This window comes from Carcharhinus amblyrhynchos, chromosome 12 (genome assembly GCF_965287045.1).
Source record: "Carcharhinus amblyrhynchos chromosome 12, sCarAmb.v2.hapA, whole genome shotgun sequence".
NCBI lineage: Eukaryota > Metazoa > Chordata > Chondrichthyes > Carcharhiniformes > Carcharhinidae > Carcharhinus > Carcharhinus amblyrhynchos.
The window spans coordinates 76,262,888-76,276,013 of record NC_137335.1 but is presented as its reverse complement, the minus strand read 5'-3'; the positions used below and the strand labels follow the sequence as shown (position 1 = coordinate 76,276,013).

Sequence of the window (13,126 nt, the reverse complement as noted above, 5' to 3'; positions counted from 1 at the left end):
TGTAAATTTCCCTTTTATTGGAGGTATCCTATGTCACTTTGATTCATCTCAATTCCCCAGATAACACAGTAACAATACCGAAACCGATCCAGTTTTATTTATTCTATCTACAGAGAGAGAGAGAAGGAATGAAATAATTAGGACAGGGTGCACAGACATAAAATGGGTATATTAGTTAGATTACTGGATTAAAAGTGACTAACTGTCCAGTTATGGTAAAACTCCAACTGGTTCACTCATGCCCTTAATGGAAGAAAACTTTCCAAGCTTATACAAGCCCTAAATGTGACTGCAGTTCCTCGGAAACATAGTTGGCTCTTAATTGTCCTCAACAAATGTTAAGTTGTATCAAACTGCTGCAAAGAACAATTGTGGCAAAAAGGTTCATCACCACTTTCTCAGAAAGCTGGAACTCAAGGCCAGTTTTATCAGCAATAGCTATACCCTGGAATGGATTTAAAAATAGTCTCTATTCACTCTTATATAATGTGCTTTGTTTGTATGCTAATAATCATTTATATAGAAAATTTCAACAGCTTGGGAACCAAAGAAATGGTGTTGATTGGAGTGTAGGACTTTCTGTGTAGTACAGGCTGAGGAGCTGGAGACAGCACTAGCAGAACAATATAATTACAGCCCAATAAGTTTGCATTCTTAGTTTCCATTATAAGTGGACTTGGGACTTTGATGATAAAAGTTGATACAAAAGTCTGAGAATCTGACAACATGAGGATGTAAGCTTTGTAGATAGGAAATATTCTCAGATGTACAGAATCTAATATACTCGCTGTGGTATTTTAATATAGGAAAATACAACAAATACCTTAATCCTATTTGTCATTTTGCTAGCTTTTTATTATAAATTCTGATCACGTTTATAATTGGTTTTGCCTTTGTAAAGGTGTCGCATTGTATAATTGCATTATTTGAATGTTGTAGAAAGAAGTTTTGATCCCTACGTCACAAGTAACCGACACATTGCAAAGCTCATGGCAACTGCACTGGCTCGGGCACATTTGTTTAGTGGGTGATGGCCAAATACCCAAAGGCCACTTGTACCATCAACTGGGCATTGGGTCACAGCCTGCAGGATGTTCATATCTCTGCTACAAGCACACCTGCAATTGAGTTATGAAGGTGATGGACGCTGACGCTGATGATGGAGAGCTCGTTGCTGAACAATTGTACCTCTGGAGGCTGATTGTTTGGAAGGGCATTGGGAGAGTCCAGGAGAAACAAAAGCTTAGTTGACTCAGAGGACCCAGACGAAAAAGGCCAGCACATCATGCACCTTCTCAGCTCACTGACTTCCTCTGCAACAAATGTGGTTGAGATTACGATGCTAGATGGGGCTCCTGAATAGCACCGGTGGCCCTGTCTCAGCTGATCTGAGACTGAAACCCTCAACATCAATCTGAAATGTGAACTTGTGTTTCTTTCCACAGATGCCACCAGACCTGCCAAGTGCTTCTAGTATTTTCTGGACCTATTTCACAATGTCAGCACTCAAAAGTACCTTGTTTTTACTCTAATATTTCTCCGTATGGTTTGGTGTCATTCTATAGTGCTCCTGTGATGCAGATCTGATGGAAGGTGGTGAAAAAGAGAATGTCCAGGGTGCGTGAGGTCTTAATTATGCTGGCTGCTTTTCTGAGCAACAGGAAGTGTCAATGGATGGGAGGCTGGTTTGAGTGATAGACTGGGCATCGTTTACGAACCTTTGTAGTTTCTAGCAGTCATGGGCAGACAGGAGCCAAACCAATTTGTCATGCAATCAGAAAGAAAGCTTTCTTTGGTGCATCTGTAAAAGTTGGTGAGTGTTGTCACTGACCTGTCAAATTTCCTTAGTCTTCTGAGATGATAGAGGCATTGGTGAGCTTTCTTAATTATAATGTCAGCATGAACGGGTTGTTGGTGATCTGGACACCTAAAAACTTGAAGAGCTTGACCATTTCTACTTCATCCCCATTGATGTAGGCAGGGGCATGTCCTCCAGTACACTTCCTGAAGTCAATGGCTGTCTCCTTCGTTTTGTTGATGTCGAGAGAGAGATTATTGTCATCGTACCAATTCACAGATTCTCTATCTCTTTCCTGTACTCTGTCTTGTCATTGTTTGAGATCCGACCCACTGTGGCAGTGTCATCAGCAAACATTAACAAATCTGGAAATCGATTTGGGGGAATTTGGCCACACAATCATAGGTGTATAAGAAGTATCGTAAGAGGCTGGGGACACAGCCTTGTGGGGCATCTGTGTAACGAATGATCGTCAAGGAGGTGTTGTTGCCTATCCTTACAGTTTGCGGTTTGGAAGTCCAGAATCCAGTCACAAAGGGAGGAGCCAAGCCTCAGGCTGCGGAGTTTGGAGAGGAGTTTCAGAGGGGTAATAGTGATGAAGGCTGAGCTGTCATCAGTAAATAGGAGTCAGACATAGGTGTCTGTTATCTAGTGGTTCCAAGGTTGAATGCAAGGCCAGGGAGATGGCGTCTGCTGTGGACCTTTTGTGGCGGTAGGTGAAGTGTAGTGGATCCAGTCAGCCTGGGAGGCCAAATTGAACATAAGAACATAAGAAATAGGAGCAGGAGTAGGCCATCTGGCCCTTCGAGCCTGCCCCGCCATTCAATAAGATCATGGCTGATCTGTTGTGGCTCAGTTCCACATTCCCGCCCTCTCCCCATAACCCTTAATCCCCTCTCTTATCAAAAACCCATCAACCCGCGTCTTAAAAATATTTAGCGAGGTAGCCTCCACCACTTCAACGGGCAGAGAATTCCAGAGATTCACCACCCTTTGAGTGAAGAAGTTCTTCCTCAACTCCATTCTAAACCGCGCCCCCTTTATCTTGCGGCTGTGCCCCCTAGTCCTACTGTCCTTTCTGAGCGGGAAGAGTCTCTCCACCTCTATCCTATCCATCCCATTCATCATCTTATACGTCTCAATGAGATCTCCCCTCACTCTTCTAAACTCTAACGAGTACAAGCCTAATTTATTCAGCCTCTCCTCATAGCTCAACCCCCTCAACTCCGGTATCAGCCTAGTAAACCTCCTCTGCATTCCCTCCAAGGCCAAAATATCCTTGCGTAAGTACGGCGCCCAAAACTGCACACACTACTCCAGCTGCAGCCTCACCAATGCCCTATTCAGCCGCAGCAAGACCTCCCTACTTTTATATTCAATCCCCCTCGCTATGAAGGCCAGCATCCCATTCGCCTTCCTGACCACCTGCTGCACCTGCAAGCTGGGTTTTTGCGACTCATGCACAAGGACCCCGAGGTCCCTCTGCACCGTTGCCTGCTGCAGTTTTTCTCCACGTAAGTAATAACCCTTCCTACCATTTTTCCTACCAAAGTGGACCACCTCGCACTTGCCAACATTAAATTCCATTTGCCAGTTCCTGGCCCATTCGCCCAGCCTATGGTTCGTGTCATGACTAACCTTTCGAAGTACTTCATAATGATCGACGTCAGAGTCATCGAATGATAGTCACTAAAGCATGCTGCCTAACTTTTCTTTAGTACCGGGCTGATGGTCATTGTCTTGAGGCGGATAAGGACCTCAGATTGTAAAGAGAGGTTGAAGATGTCTGCAAATACACCTGCCAGCTGGTCCGCAGCAGATCTGAGTCCTTATCTGCACCAGTTGCTTTCTGTGGGCTGACCTTCAAGAAGGCTGCTCTGACATCTGCAATGGTGACCTCGGATAAAAGTTCATCCGAGGCTTCTGGGGTGGAGGGCATGCTCTCACTGACCTCTTCGCAAAATGGGCATATAATGCATTGAGCTTAATCATGAAGGGGTATGTTGGTTCTGGTAATTTTATATGCCTTCATTTTGTAACCTGTTATGTCTTGCAGACCTTGCCATAGTCAGCGGGGGTCTGTGTGGCTGGGACTTCAGCTTGGTTTGATACTGTCTTTTGGCATCTTTGGCTCTCCTTAGATTGTATCTGGCTTTCTTGTAAAGATCAGGGTCACCTGACTCAGATGCCTCAAATCTAGACTTCAGCAAGCAGTGGATATTCCTGTTCATCCATGGTTTCTGGTTGGGGAACACATTGCGTTGCTTCTTCGGCACACAGTAGAAGTCAGCTACTGTAGTGTACTTGTACTTGTTCAGGCTGACCACAGTTTTCAAATACTGACTCCAAGCAGCCCTGTGGGCGATCATCTAATTCCTCAGATCAACATTGCATGACTTTCTTTGATGGATTCTCCCGTTTCAGTTTTTGCTTGTAAGCCAGCAACAGGAGCGCAGCTTTGTGGTTGGATTTGCTAGGAAAAGCATGACCAAGGTGTCAAAAGAAATTCTGAAGAAACCGCTATCTGAAGAGTAGTGAAATGTGGAATTTTCTAGCACAGGGAGTGGTCGAAATGAGCCGGTATATTAAAGCGAAGCTCAACAAGCATTGAGGAAAAAGTGAATAAGTGCATTTAAACAAAGCAAGATAAGCATATGAGGGAGAAGGAATTAGATGGCTGTGATGGTAGACTTGGATGAGAAAAATGGGAATATAAACATTACCGTTACTGACTTAAATAAAAGCAAAATACTGCAGATGCTGGAATCTGAAACAAAAACAAAATGCTGGAAAATCTTAGGTCTGATGGCATCTGTGGGGAGAGAATACAGCCAACTTTTCAAGTTTACGTGATCCTTCGAACAAAAGAATAAAGAACAGTACAGCGTACGAGCAGGCTCTTCAGCCCTTCGCCAATCACGTTGTCCTATCTAGACCAACCGCTTGCATCTCTCTATGCCCCGTCTGTTCATATGTCTATCCAGATGAGTCTTAAATGTTGCTAATGTATCTACGTCAACACCTCACTTGGCAGTGCAGTCCAGGCCCCCACCACTCTGTGTAAAAAAAAACTTCCCCTGTACATTTCTACTGAATCTTTCCCCCTTACCGTGAACATGTGCTCCCTTGTAATCGTCATTTCTGCCCTGAGAAAAAGCTTCCAACTGTTCACCCTATCTATACACCTTATAATTTCACAAACTTCTATCAGGTCGCCCCTCAGCTGCTGTCTTTCCGGGAAAACAATCCCAGTTTATTCAATCTCCCCTCATAGCCAATATCCTCCATACCAGGCAACATGCTGGTGAGCCTTTTTTTGTACTCTCTCCAAAGCCTCCACATCCTTCTAGTAGTGTGGTGACCAGAATTGGACACAGTATTCCAAATGTCGCCTAACCAACATTTTATATAATTGTAACGTAGTTTGCCAATTTTTATACCCGATGCCCTGTCCCAATGAAGGCAAGTATGCCATATGCTTTCTTCTTCACCTTCTCCACTTGTGCTGTCACTTTTAAGGACCTGTGGACCCGTGTGCCCAGATCTGTGTTGCTGCTCCTAATGGTTCTGCCATTTATTTTGTAGCTCCCACCTAAATTGGATTTACCAAAATGTATCATTTCATGTTTGCCCGGACTAAGTTCCATCCGCCATTTCTCCGCCCAATTTTCCAGCCTATCTATTTCCTGCTGTATTCTCTGGCAATCTTCATCACTATCCACAACTCCACCAATCAAACGCAAATTTGCTAATCAAACTAGCTACGTCAAGTCAATTTGATCCCTGCAGAACACCACTAGTTAGAAATCTCCATTCAGAAAAACACTCCTTCAGTGCTACCCTCTCTGTTCTATGGCCAAGCCAGTTTTGAATCCATTTAGCTAGTTCACCCCGATCCCGTATGATGTAATCTTTTGCACCAGGGTGCAATGAGGGACCTTGTCAAATGCTTTACTAAATTCCACATAGGAACATCTACAGCCTTCCCTCGTCAATCATTTTTGTCACCTCAAAATACTCCATTAAATTAGTCAGACATGTCCTCCCTCATACAAGACTACGCAGTTTGTTGCTAACAAGACTATTCAATTCTAAATGTATAGAGATCCTATCTCTAAGAATCTTCTCCAGCAATTGCACTATTACTGACGTCAAGCTCACTGACCTATAATTACCCAGGTTATCCTTGCTAATCTTAAATAACGGGACAACAGTGGCTATCCTCCAATCCTCTGGAACCTCACCAGTGGCCAATGAGAAAACAAAGTTTTCTGTTAGAGGCTCCGGCAATTTCATCTCTTGTCTCCCTCAGTAATCTGGGATAGATGATATCTGGCCCTGGCAATTTGTCTATTTTAATGTTTTTTAATTCACTTAACACTTCCTCCCCCGTCCCTCGACTTGTTCTAAAGGGTTTACATAGCCCTCTGAGACACCATCAATCGATGTGTCCCTTTTGTGAATATTGATGCAAAATACTCATTAAGGATCTCATCCACTTCCTTTGCCTTTGAGTGGACCAACTCTTTCTCTAGCTACCCTCTTGTTCCTAATAGATTTGTAAAATGCCTTGGGATTCTCCTTAATCCTGTCTGCCAAAGACATTTTGTGACCCTTTTTGTCTTCCTAACTCCCTGTTTGAGCTCCTTTCTACTTTCCATGTATTTTTCAAACACTTCATCTGTTTTTTAGTTGCCTGCACCTCACGTATGCATCCCTTTTCTTTTTGACTAGGCTCTCAATTTCCCTGGTTATCCACAGTTCCTGAATCCTGCCTTTCCTGTCCTCCCTTTTCATAGGCACATGCCCATCCATCATCAGATCGTTAACTTGTTGGGCTTCCTGTGTTGTATATCCTTTATGGTTTCTACCCATTTAGGGATGGGGAAAATTAAGACAGTTGGTATGTTTGATCCATCGTTGGAATCATCACGTGAAGCTTTCAGTTGCAGAAAAGGCTTTAAACATTAACATGCATATGGACTCGTTTTTCAGAACATTTTTTTTTGCCTAGTGGTGTCACTTTGAAAATACCCAGGAAAGTGCTACTTCACAAATGGGCTGCAGTTTAGAATCAAAAAAATGATTTACATTGGAGCTGTGATAAATATTGTTTCCTGAAACTGGACTGGAGTTCTGTTGATAAGCAAGGGTGGCAAATGGTGTCAAAATTGTAGCATAATGGCTTTATTTAAAAAAAAATCTTGTATCAAATCTGAGACATCATGCCAAGCAACATCAATTGTCTAGACATGTTGCTGGCAAACTGACTCCTGGCAACTCTGTCCTGTGTAAGCTTTCATTGTTCCTGTGATATCTCTCACTCTATCTCTATAAAATCCTGCTATATCTGTCTAAATTTTGGCACAATCTGCTTCTCCCTTCATTGCACTGAAGTACAAGCAGAATGTTTCAGCATAAAACTGTAGTTTAAATGTCCCCTGCTAAGAGAAACTTATAAGACAGTTTGAATTATATTAAAAATAATGTGAAAAATGTTTTGGGTTCTTGCTGAACTGATGAGCAAGGACTGACTATGTTTGATATAAACCTGGATATTATAATTTTCATAGGGAGAAAATTTGGGTGGTTTTGGAAAAAAGCTAAACTTTCAATAATGCAGAAAAATATATTCTCTTGAGAATGAGAGCCTTGGATAATTTTTTTTACTTTAATACTACCATTTTAATGTATGTGATTTTAGTGACATTTAACTCCAAGGTTGTCTAAGTTTATTTTTGATAATACTTTTGAGCAAAATAAAAACTGGTATTCGAGCTATGGCAAACATGTCCTTTATTTACTTTTTGTATAGGTTTTAGAAGACAACGACTACGGCCGTGCTGTTGATTGGTGGGGTCTGGGTGTTGTTATGTATGAGATGATGTGTGGCCGGCTACCTTTTTACAACCAAGATCATGAGAAGCTTTTTGAATTGATCCTAATGGAGGACATTAAATTTCCCAGAACTCTTTCATCAGATGCAAAATCATTACTTTCTGGATTGCTTATAAAAGACCCAAATAAAAGGTAATTAATTATATGACCTCTCTGTTAAAACTCCCTTCAGAAATGTTAAAATTTGTATTCCATATTGTGGTCTGTTTCTAATTTGCTATATATCTAGTGTCTTGGGTAATTTGTGGAACAATATTATTTCCAGGCAAATCTGAGTGGAGTTCAGGTTATTGGCTAAATGTAAAGCTGCAGGATTCTGAAGTGTTTAGGTTTTTTTTTTGAACAGTTCTTGGACCTATGGAGGAATTGTGTGTTTGCAGTGTGAAATAAATTGCATGTACATCTACCAGTATCTATACAAAAATGTTTGGTATGAACCTGTGTATCATTGTACAGGAGAAAATTTGGGTAGTTTAAGAACAAGGATTAAAATTTCACTTATTCATAAAACATTGTGAATATTCTAAAATCCGTACGAGAAATTAGATTGAAGCCTCTTGCTTTGTTAGGTTTGGGTAAGAAACATTGTGCACACCAGAATGCAATCACTGATAATGCAACCAGCTTGGACTGCTTGGATAGAAGTACCATGCTGTAGTTTCATTATAGTGAATGTAACCAATGCTATGATTCTAACCTATCTCACTTAAGGAGGGGGGTGGGGCTCAAGTAGGAAGTCAGCCATATATCCCATCCAGTTTTAAAATTGGATGGGATGTAAAAGGGAATCTGTCCTCAACCTGTCACATACTTGTTGGCCGGTTTGGTTAAAATTCGGGCTGAAGTGCTTTCTCAATTAATTTTTCAGGAAAGGCTATGAATGCATGTTTAGTGCAAATTTAAAATGAATAAAGTACTAGTAGATTTATACATCAGTGTTCTCAAGTGGTTTGGAGAACGACAGTCATGATTATCTGTTAACCTAGCAGGTGGAAACCATTGTTTAAGCACTCCTAGTGGGAGCCCTGGTAATTGTAAATGTATAAATTGGTGAGGTCAGTTAGCACATTCAGAGAGCACAGTACATTCCTACTAAATTCATCCTCAGAAGAACATAAAATATCTGACCTTTTCTTTACAATTGTTTTGCACCTGTCGGGTGGATATGCACTGGGGACAATACTTTAGATGTATAATTAAAAAATTGTGTCTCAAGTGCTGCTCATGTTGAGTTAGATGTGCTGTTTTATAAGAGTGTTATGTTATCCAATGGTTATTTTGTTAAGATGGAACTTCATTATTTCAGGCCACAAAGCTAATAATTAAGTTTGCACATGCCCAGACTTTAACTGGCCAAAGAATTGATTGAAATGTGTTTTGTCAGTTTCAAGCTGCAGCTGAGAAGCACACAGTATTTTAAGATTGCATTGCATCTGTCATGAATTGTGATGTCCGTGTGAACAAACATGCTGTTTTTAATATTACTGCCTTTCATGTAGCATTACTTATGGTAAGTTAGATGATGTGCTATTTTGTAAAGGCAGCAATATTACACCATGTAAAGCACAATGCCTGTTCTATTATTTCAACAAATATTTGATAATTCCTCTGGATGCTCCGGTTTCCTCCCACAGTCTGAAAGATGAGCTGATTAGGTGCTTTGGTCATGCTAAATTCTCCCTCAGTGTACCCGAGTAGATGCTGGAGTGTGATGACTAGGGAATTTTCACAACTTCATTGCAGTATTAATGTAAGCCTAGTTATTAAACTAATAAATAAATGTTAAAAAAAATTAATCTTATTTTAAAATAAGTTTGAGTCAGAGATCTGCAAAAAGATGTATGAAATATTTGAGATTCATTTGCAGTATGCATCTAGTTTTGCTCCCAGCTTTCCTCCTCTCAAGTTCATCTTGCTGATGAGACCAGTATCCTGCTTCCTTGACTGTTGTCCACTAAGTTGTCCAACTTTCTCTTCTGATGTCCATACTAGCCAATATTGTTAATGATTCCCTGTGCAGTACAGTTTCTCACTTGTATAAATCTGCCATTATCACCTCAAAATACCAACTCTTGATCTAATTGTGCTTGCAACTACCACACCATCTCATGAACACAAAAAATGGGAGTAGGAGTGGGCTATATGACCTGTCAAGCCTGCTCCATCATCCAGTATGATCATGGCTGACCTTGGGCTTCAACTCCATTTTCCAACCCCTCCACATATCCCTTAATTTCCTGAGAAATTTTAAAAAGTACAATTTGGATAAGTATAGAATGACTAGAAATGATTAACAAGATTTCACAAAAGAGAAATCCAGTTTGACAAATTTGTTAGCTCTTTTGAAGAATTATGCAACAGGGGAAATAAAGAGGAACCAGTAGATGTAATATACCTGGATTTCTAAAAGGAATTCGATAAGATGCCATGCAGAAGGCTTCATGGGCAAGATGAAGGCTCAAGGAGTTGGGGGTTGATACGTTAGCATTGGCAGAGAAATTATATTGCAACCAAGTGAAGTTATCCACAAGAATAGAAAAGCAGAATAATTTTTAAAAGGTGTGGAATTTGTAAGTGTTGATGCTCAAGCAGACATTGGTCTGTTCAAACGAGGAATACTGAAAATACACTTGGAGATGCAACAAGCAATTAAGAAGGTAAATGGCATGTTTGCCTTTATTGCAGGGGTATTGAAGTACAGAAATAAAGAACTAGTGTGACAGTTGCCCTGAGTTCTGGTGATATCACATCTGGAATATTGTGTACAATTTTGGTCTTCCTATTTAAGGAAGGATATACTTAAATTGAAGGTAGTGCAGCAAAGGCTCACCACACTGATCCCTGGGTTGACAAGATTGTTTATGAGGGGAGGCAGACTAAATTGCGCCTGTACTATCTGAGGTTTAAACAAAGAACAAACAAAGAACAACCCAGCACGGGAAACAGGCCCTTCGGCCCAACGAGCCCGCGCCGCCGCATCACCCTACACCTATTCTACCCTGCGTGTCTACGAATGGAACCCCTAACGTAGCCAGATTCAGGGGAGAATAGTGTCAATTTGGTAAAACCAATCAGCCTAAGAGCACATCTTTGGGGTGTGGGAGGAAACCGGAGCGCCCAGAGGAAACCCACGCAACCACAGGGAGAATGCACAAACTCCCACAGACACAGCCCCAAATCCATGTATCTGCACAGCTAGCAGTGCTAGTCACCGAGCTGTTGCGGCGCCCATCTACCGGTCCAGGATCAAGCACACACACCAACACGAAGTACTAGGCCACTCCCGGAACATCCAAGAGCAGCCCACGCACGACCCACCCTATGCATGCCCCTCGTTTGACAACGAGGTGGACCTCCACCTGCGGAATAAAAAGACAAAAACGTTAATCTTACAAGTCTGCTTTTCCGGTGTCTCCCGAGGTTCTAACCTTATTTAATAGCCCCTACCATAACCCTCCATCCTTGTTTCACTCGTGTCTATCTAACTGAACCTTAAACGAGTCCAACGTTCCTGCCTCCACCACCCTACTCGGTAGCGCGTTCCATACCCCCACAACTCTCTGTGTAAAGAACCTTCCTCTCACTTCCAAATTATACCTCTCCCCCCTCACCCTTAAATCATGACCTCTCGTATTTGTACCCAGTCTAGGGAGCAGTCTCTCACTATTGACTCTATCTATTCCCTTCAGTATCTTATATACCTCTATCATGTCCCCCCTCAATCTCCGTCTTTCCAAGGAGAATAGTCCCAGTTTCTCCAACCTTTCCTCGTAACCCAGCCCCTCCATGCCAGGCAACATCCTGGTAAACCTCCTCTGCACCCTTTCCAGAGACTCCACGTCCTTCCGGTAGTAAGGTGACCAGAACTGGACGCAGTACTCCAAATGCGGTCTAACCAACGTTCTATACAACTGAAGCATTAGACGGCAGCTTTTATACTCTATACCCCTTCCTATAAAGGCTAGCATTCCACAAGCCTTCCTAACAACCTTCTCCATTTGTGACGCAACCTTCATGGATTTGTGAACCTGCACTCCCAGGTCCCTCTGTATTTCTATACTCCTAATCTGTCTACCTTTTATCACATAGCTCCTCTCTGCATTATTCCTTCCAAAGATGAAGGAGAGGTGATTTCATTAAAACATATAAGATTCTGAAGAGGCTTGATAGGGTTAGATGCTGAGAGTATGTTTCCGCTGTTCAGGAAATCTAAAACACAGAGTACCGTCTCAGGACAAAGCACCAATCATTTAGAACTGAATTGAGGAGAAATTGCCAACTTCGGAAGTGGTGAATGGGTGGGTTGAACAAGGGAATGGCGAGTGGATGGGTCGGGCGGGGAGCAACGAGTGGGCAATAGTTGGCAAGTGGAAAAGAGACAGAAGGAGTCATGGAGTCAAAGAGGTTTACAGCATGGAAATGGGCCGTTCAGCCCAACTTGTCCATGCTGCCTTCTTTTCAAATGACTAAGCTAGTCCCAATTGCCTGCGTTTGGCTTATATCCCTCAATAGCCATCTTACTCATGTAACTGTCTAAACACTTTTTAAAAGACAAAATTGTACCCGCCTCAACTACTAGCTCTGGCAACTTGCTCCAGACACTCACCACTCTGTGGGGGGAAAAAAATCCTCCTCTGGACCCTTTTAGTAACACACTCCTCTTACCTCAAATCTATGCCCTTTAGTTTTAGACTCCTCACCTTTGGGAAGAGATATTGACTATCTAAGTGGTCTATGCCCTTCATTATTTATAGACCTCTGTGAGATCACCCCTCAGCCATCTACACTCCAAAGAAAAAAGTCCCAGTCTATCCAGCCTCTCCTGATAACTCAAAACCATCAAGTCCTGGTAGCATCCTAGTAAATCTCTTCTGCACTCCTTCTAGTTTAATAGTATCCTTTCTATAATAGGGTGACCAAAACTGTGCACAGTATTAAGTGTGGCCTTACCAATGCCTTATACAACTTCAGTGTTCTGACCAATGAAACCAAGCATGCCAAATGCTGCCTTCACTCTGTCCATCTGTGACTTCACTTTCAATGAGCTATGAACATGTACACCTAGATCTCTTTGTTCTATAACGCTTCCAATGCCCTACCATTAATTGAGTAAGTCCTGCCTGGTTCTATCTACCAAAGTGCATCACCTCGCATTTATCTAAAGGAGGCAGTCTTGGAATGGAAGAGAATGCTCCAAAATGGAATCTCACATGCTCCTTTGGCCATAGTGCGAAATGACGCTAAAATGACGCTTAATACATGTGCCAGCCCTGTTGCATCCATGACATTAAAATGAAATTTCACTGAATGAGAGAACTTAATGGGGACTTAAGTATGGTTCACAATTCTTCATGGGGCCGTGAACCACAAGTTATGGAGAAGAAGGTCTGATTAAACAAAAATTGCGGAGGACTAGGAAATGTCTACTCC

General features: G+C 42.0%; 1 protein-coding gene across 11 annotated transcripts in view; it reads left to right on the top strand.

Moving 5' to 3' along the window:
• Positions 1-13,126, top strand: part of LOC145351115 (RAC-gamma serine/threonine-protein kinase) — a 317,330-nt gene that overhangs the window by 279,907 nt on the left and 24,297 nt on the right. For all 11 annotated transcript variants that reach the window (XM_080200758.1, XM_080200759.1, XM_080200757.1 and 8 more), the window contains one exon: positions 7,614-7,828. In XM_080200758.1, coding sequence (XP_080056884.1) covers positions 7,614-7,828 — 215 coding nt within the window. The remainder of the gene's footprint in view (positions 1-7,613; positions 7,829-13,126) is intronic.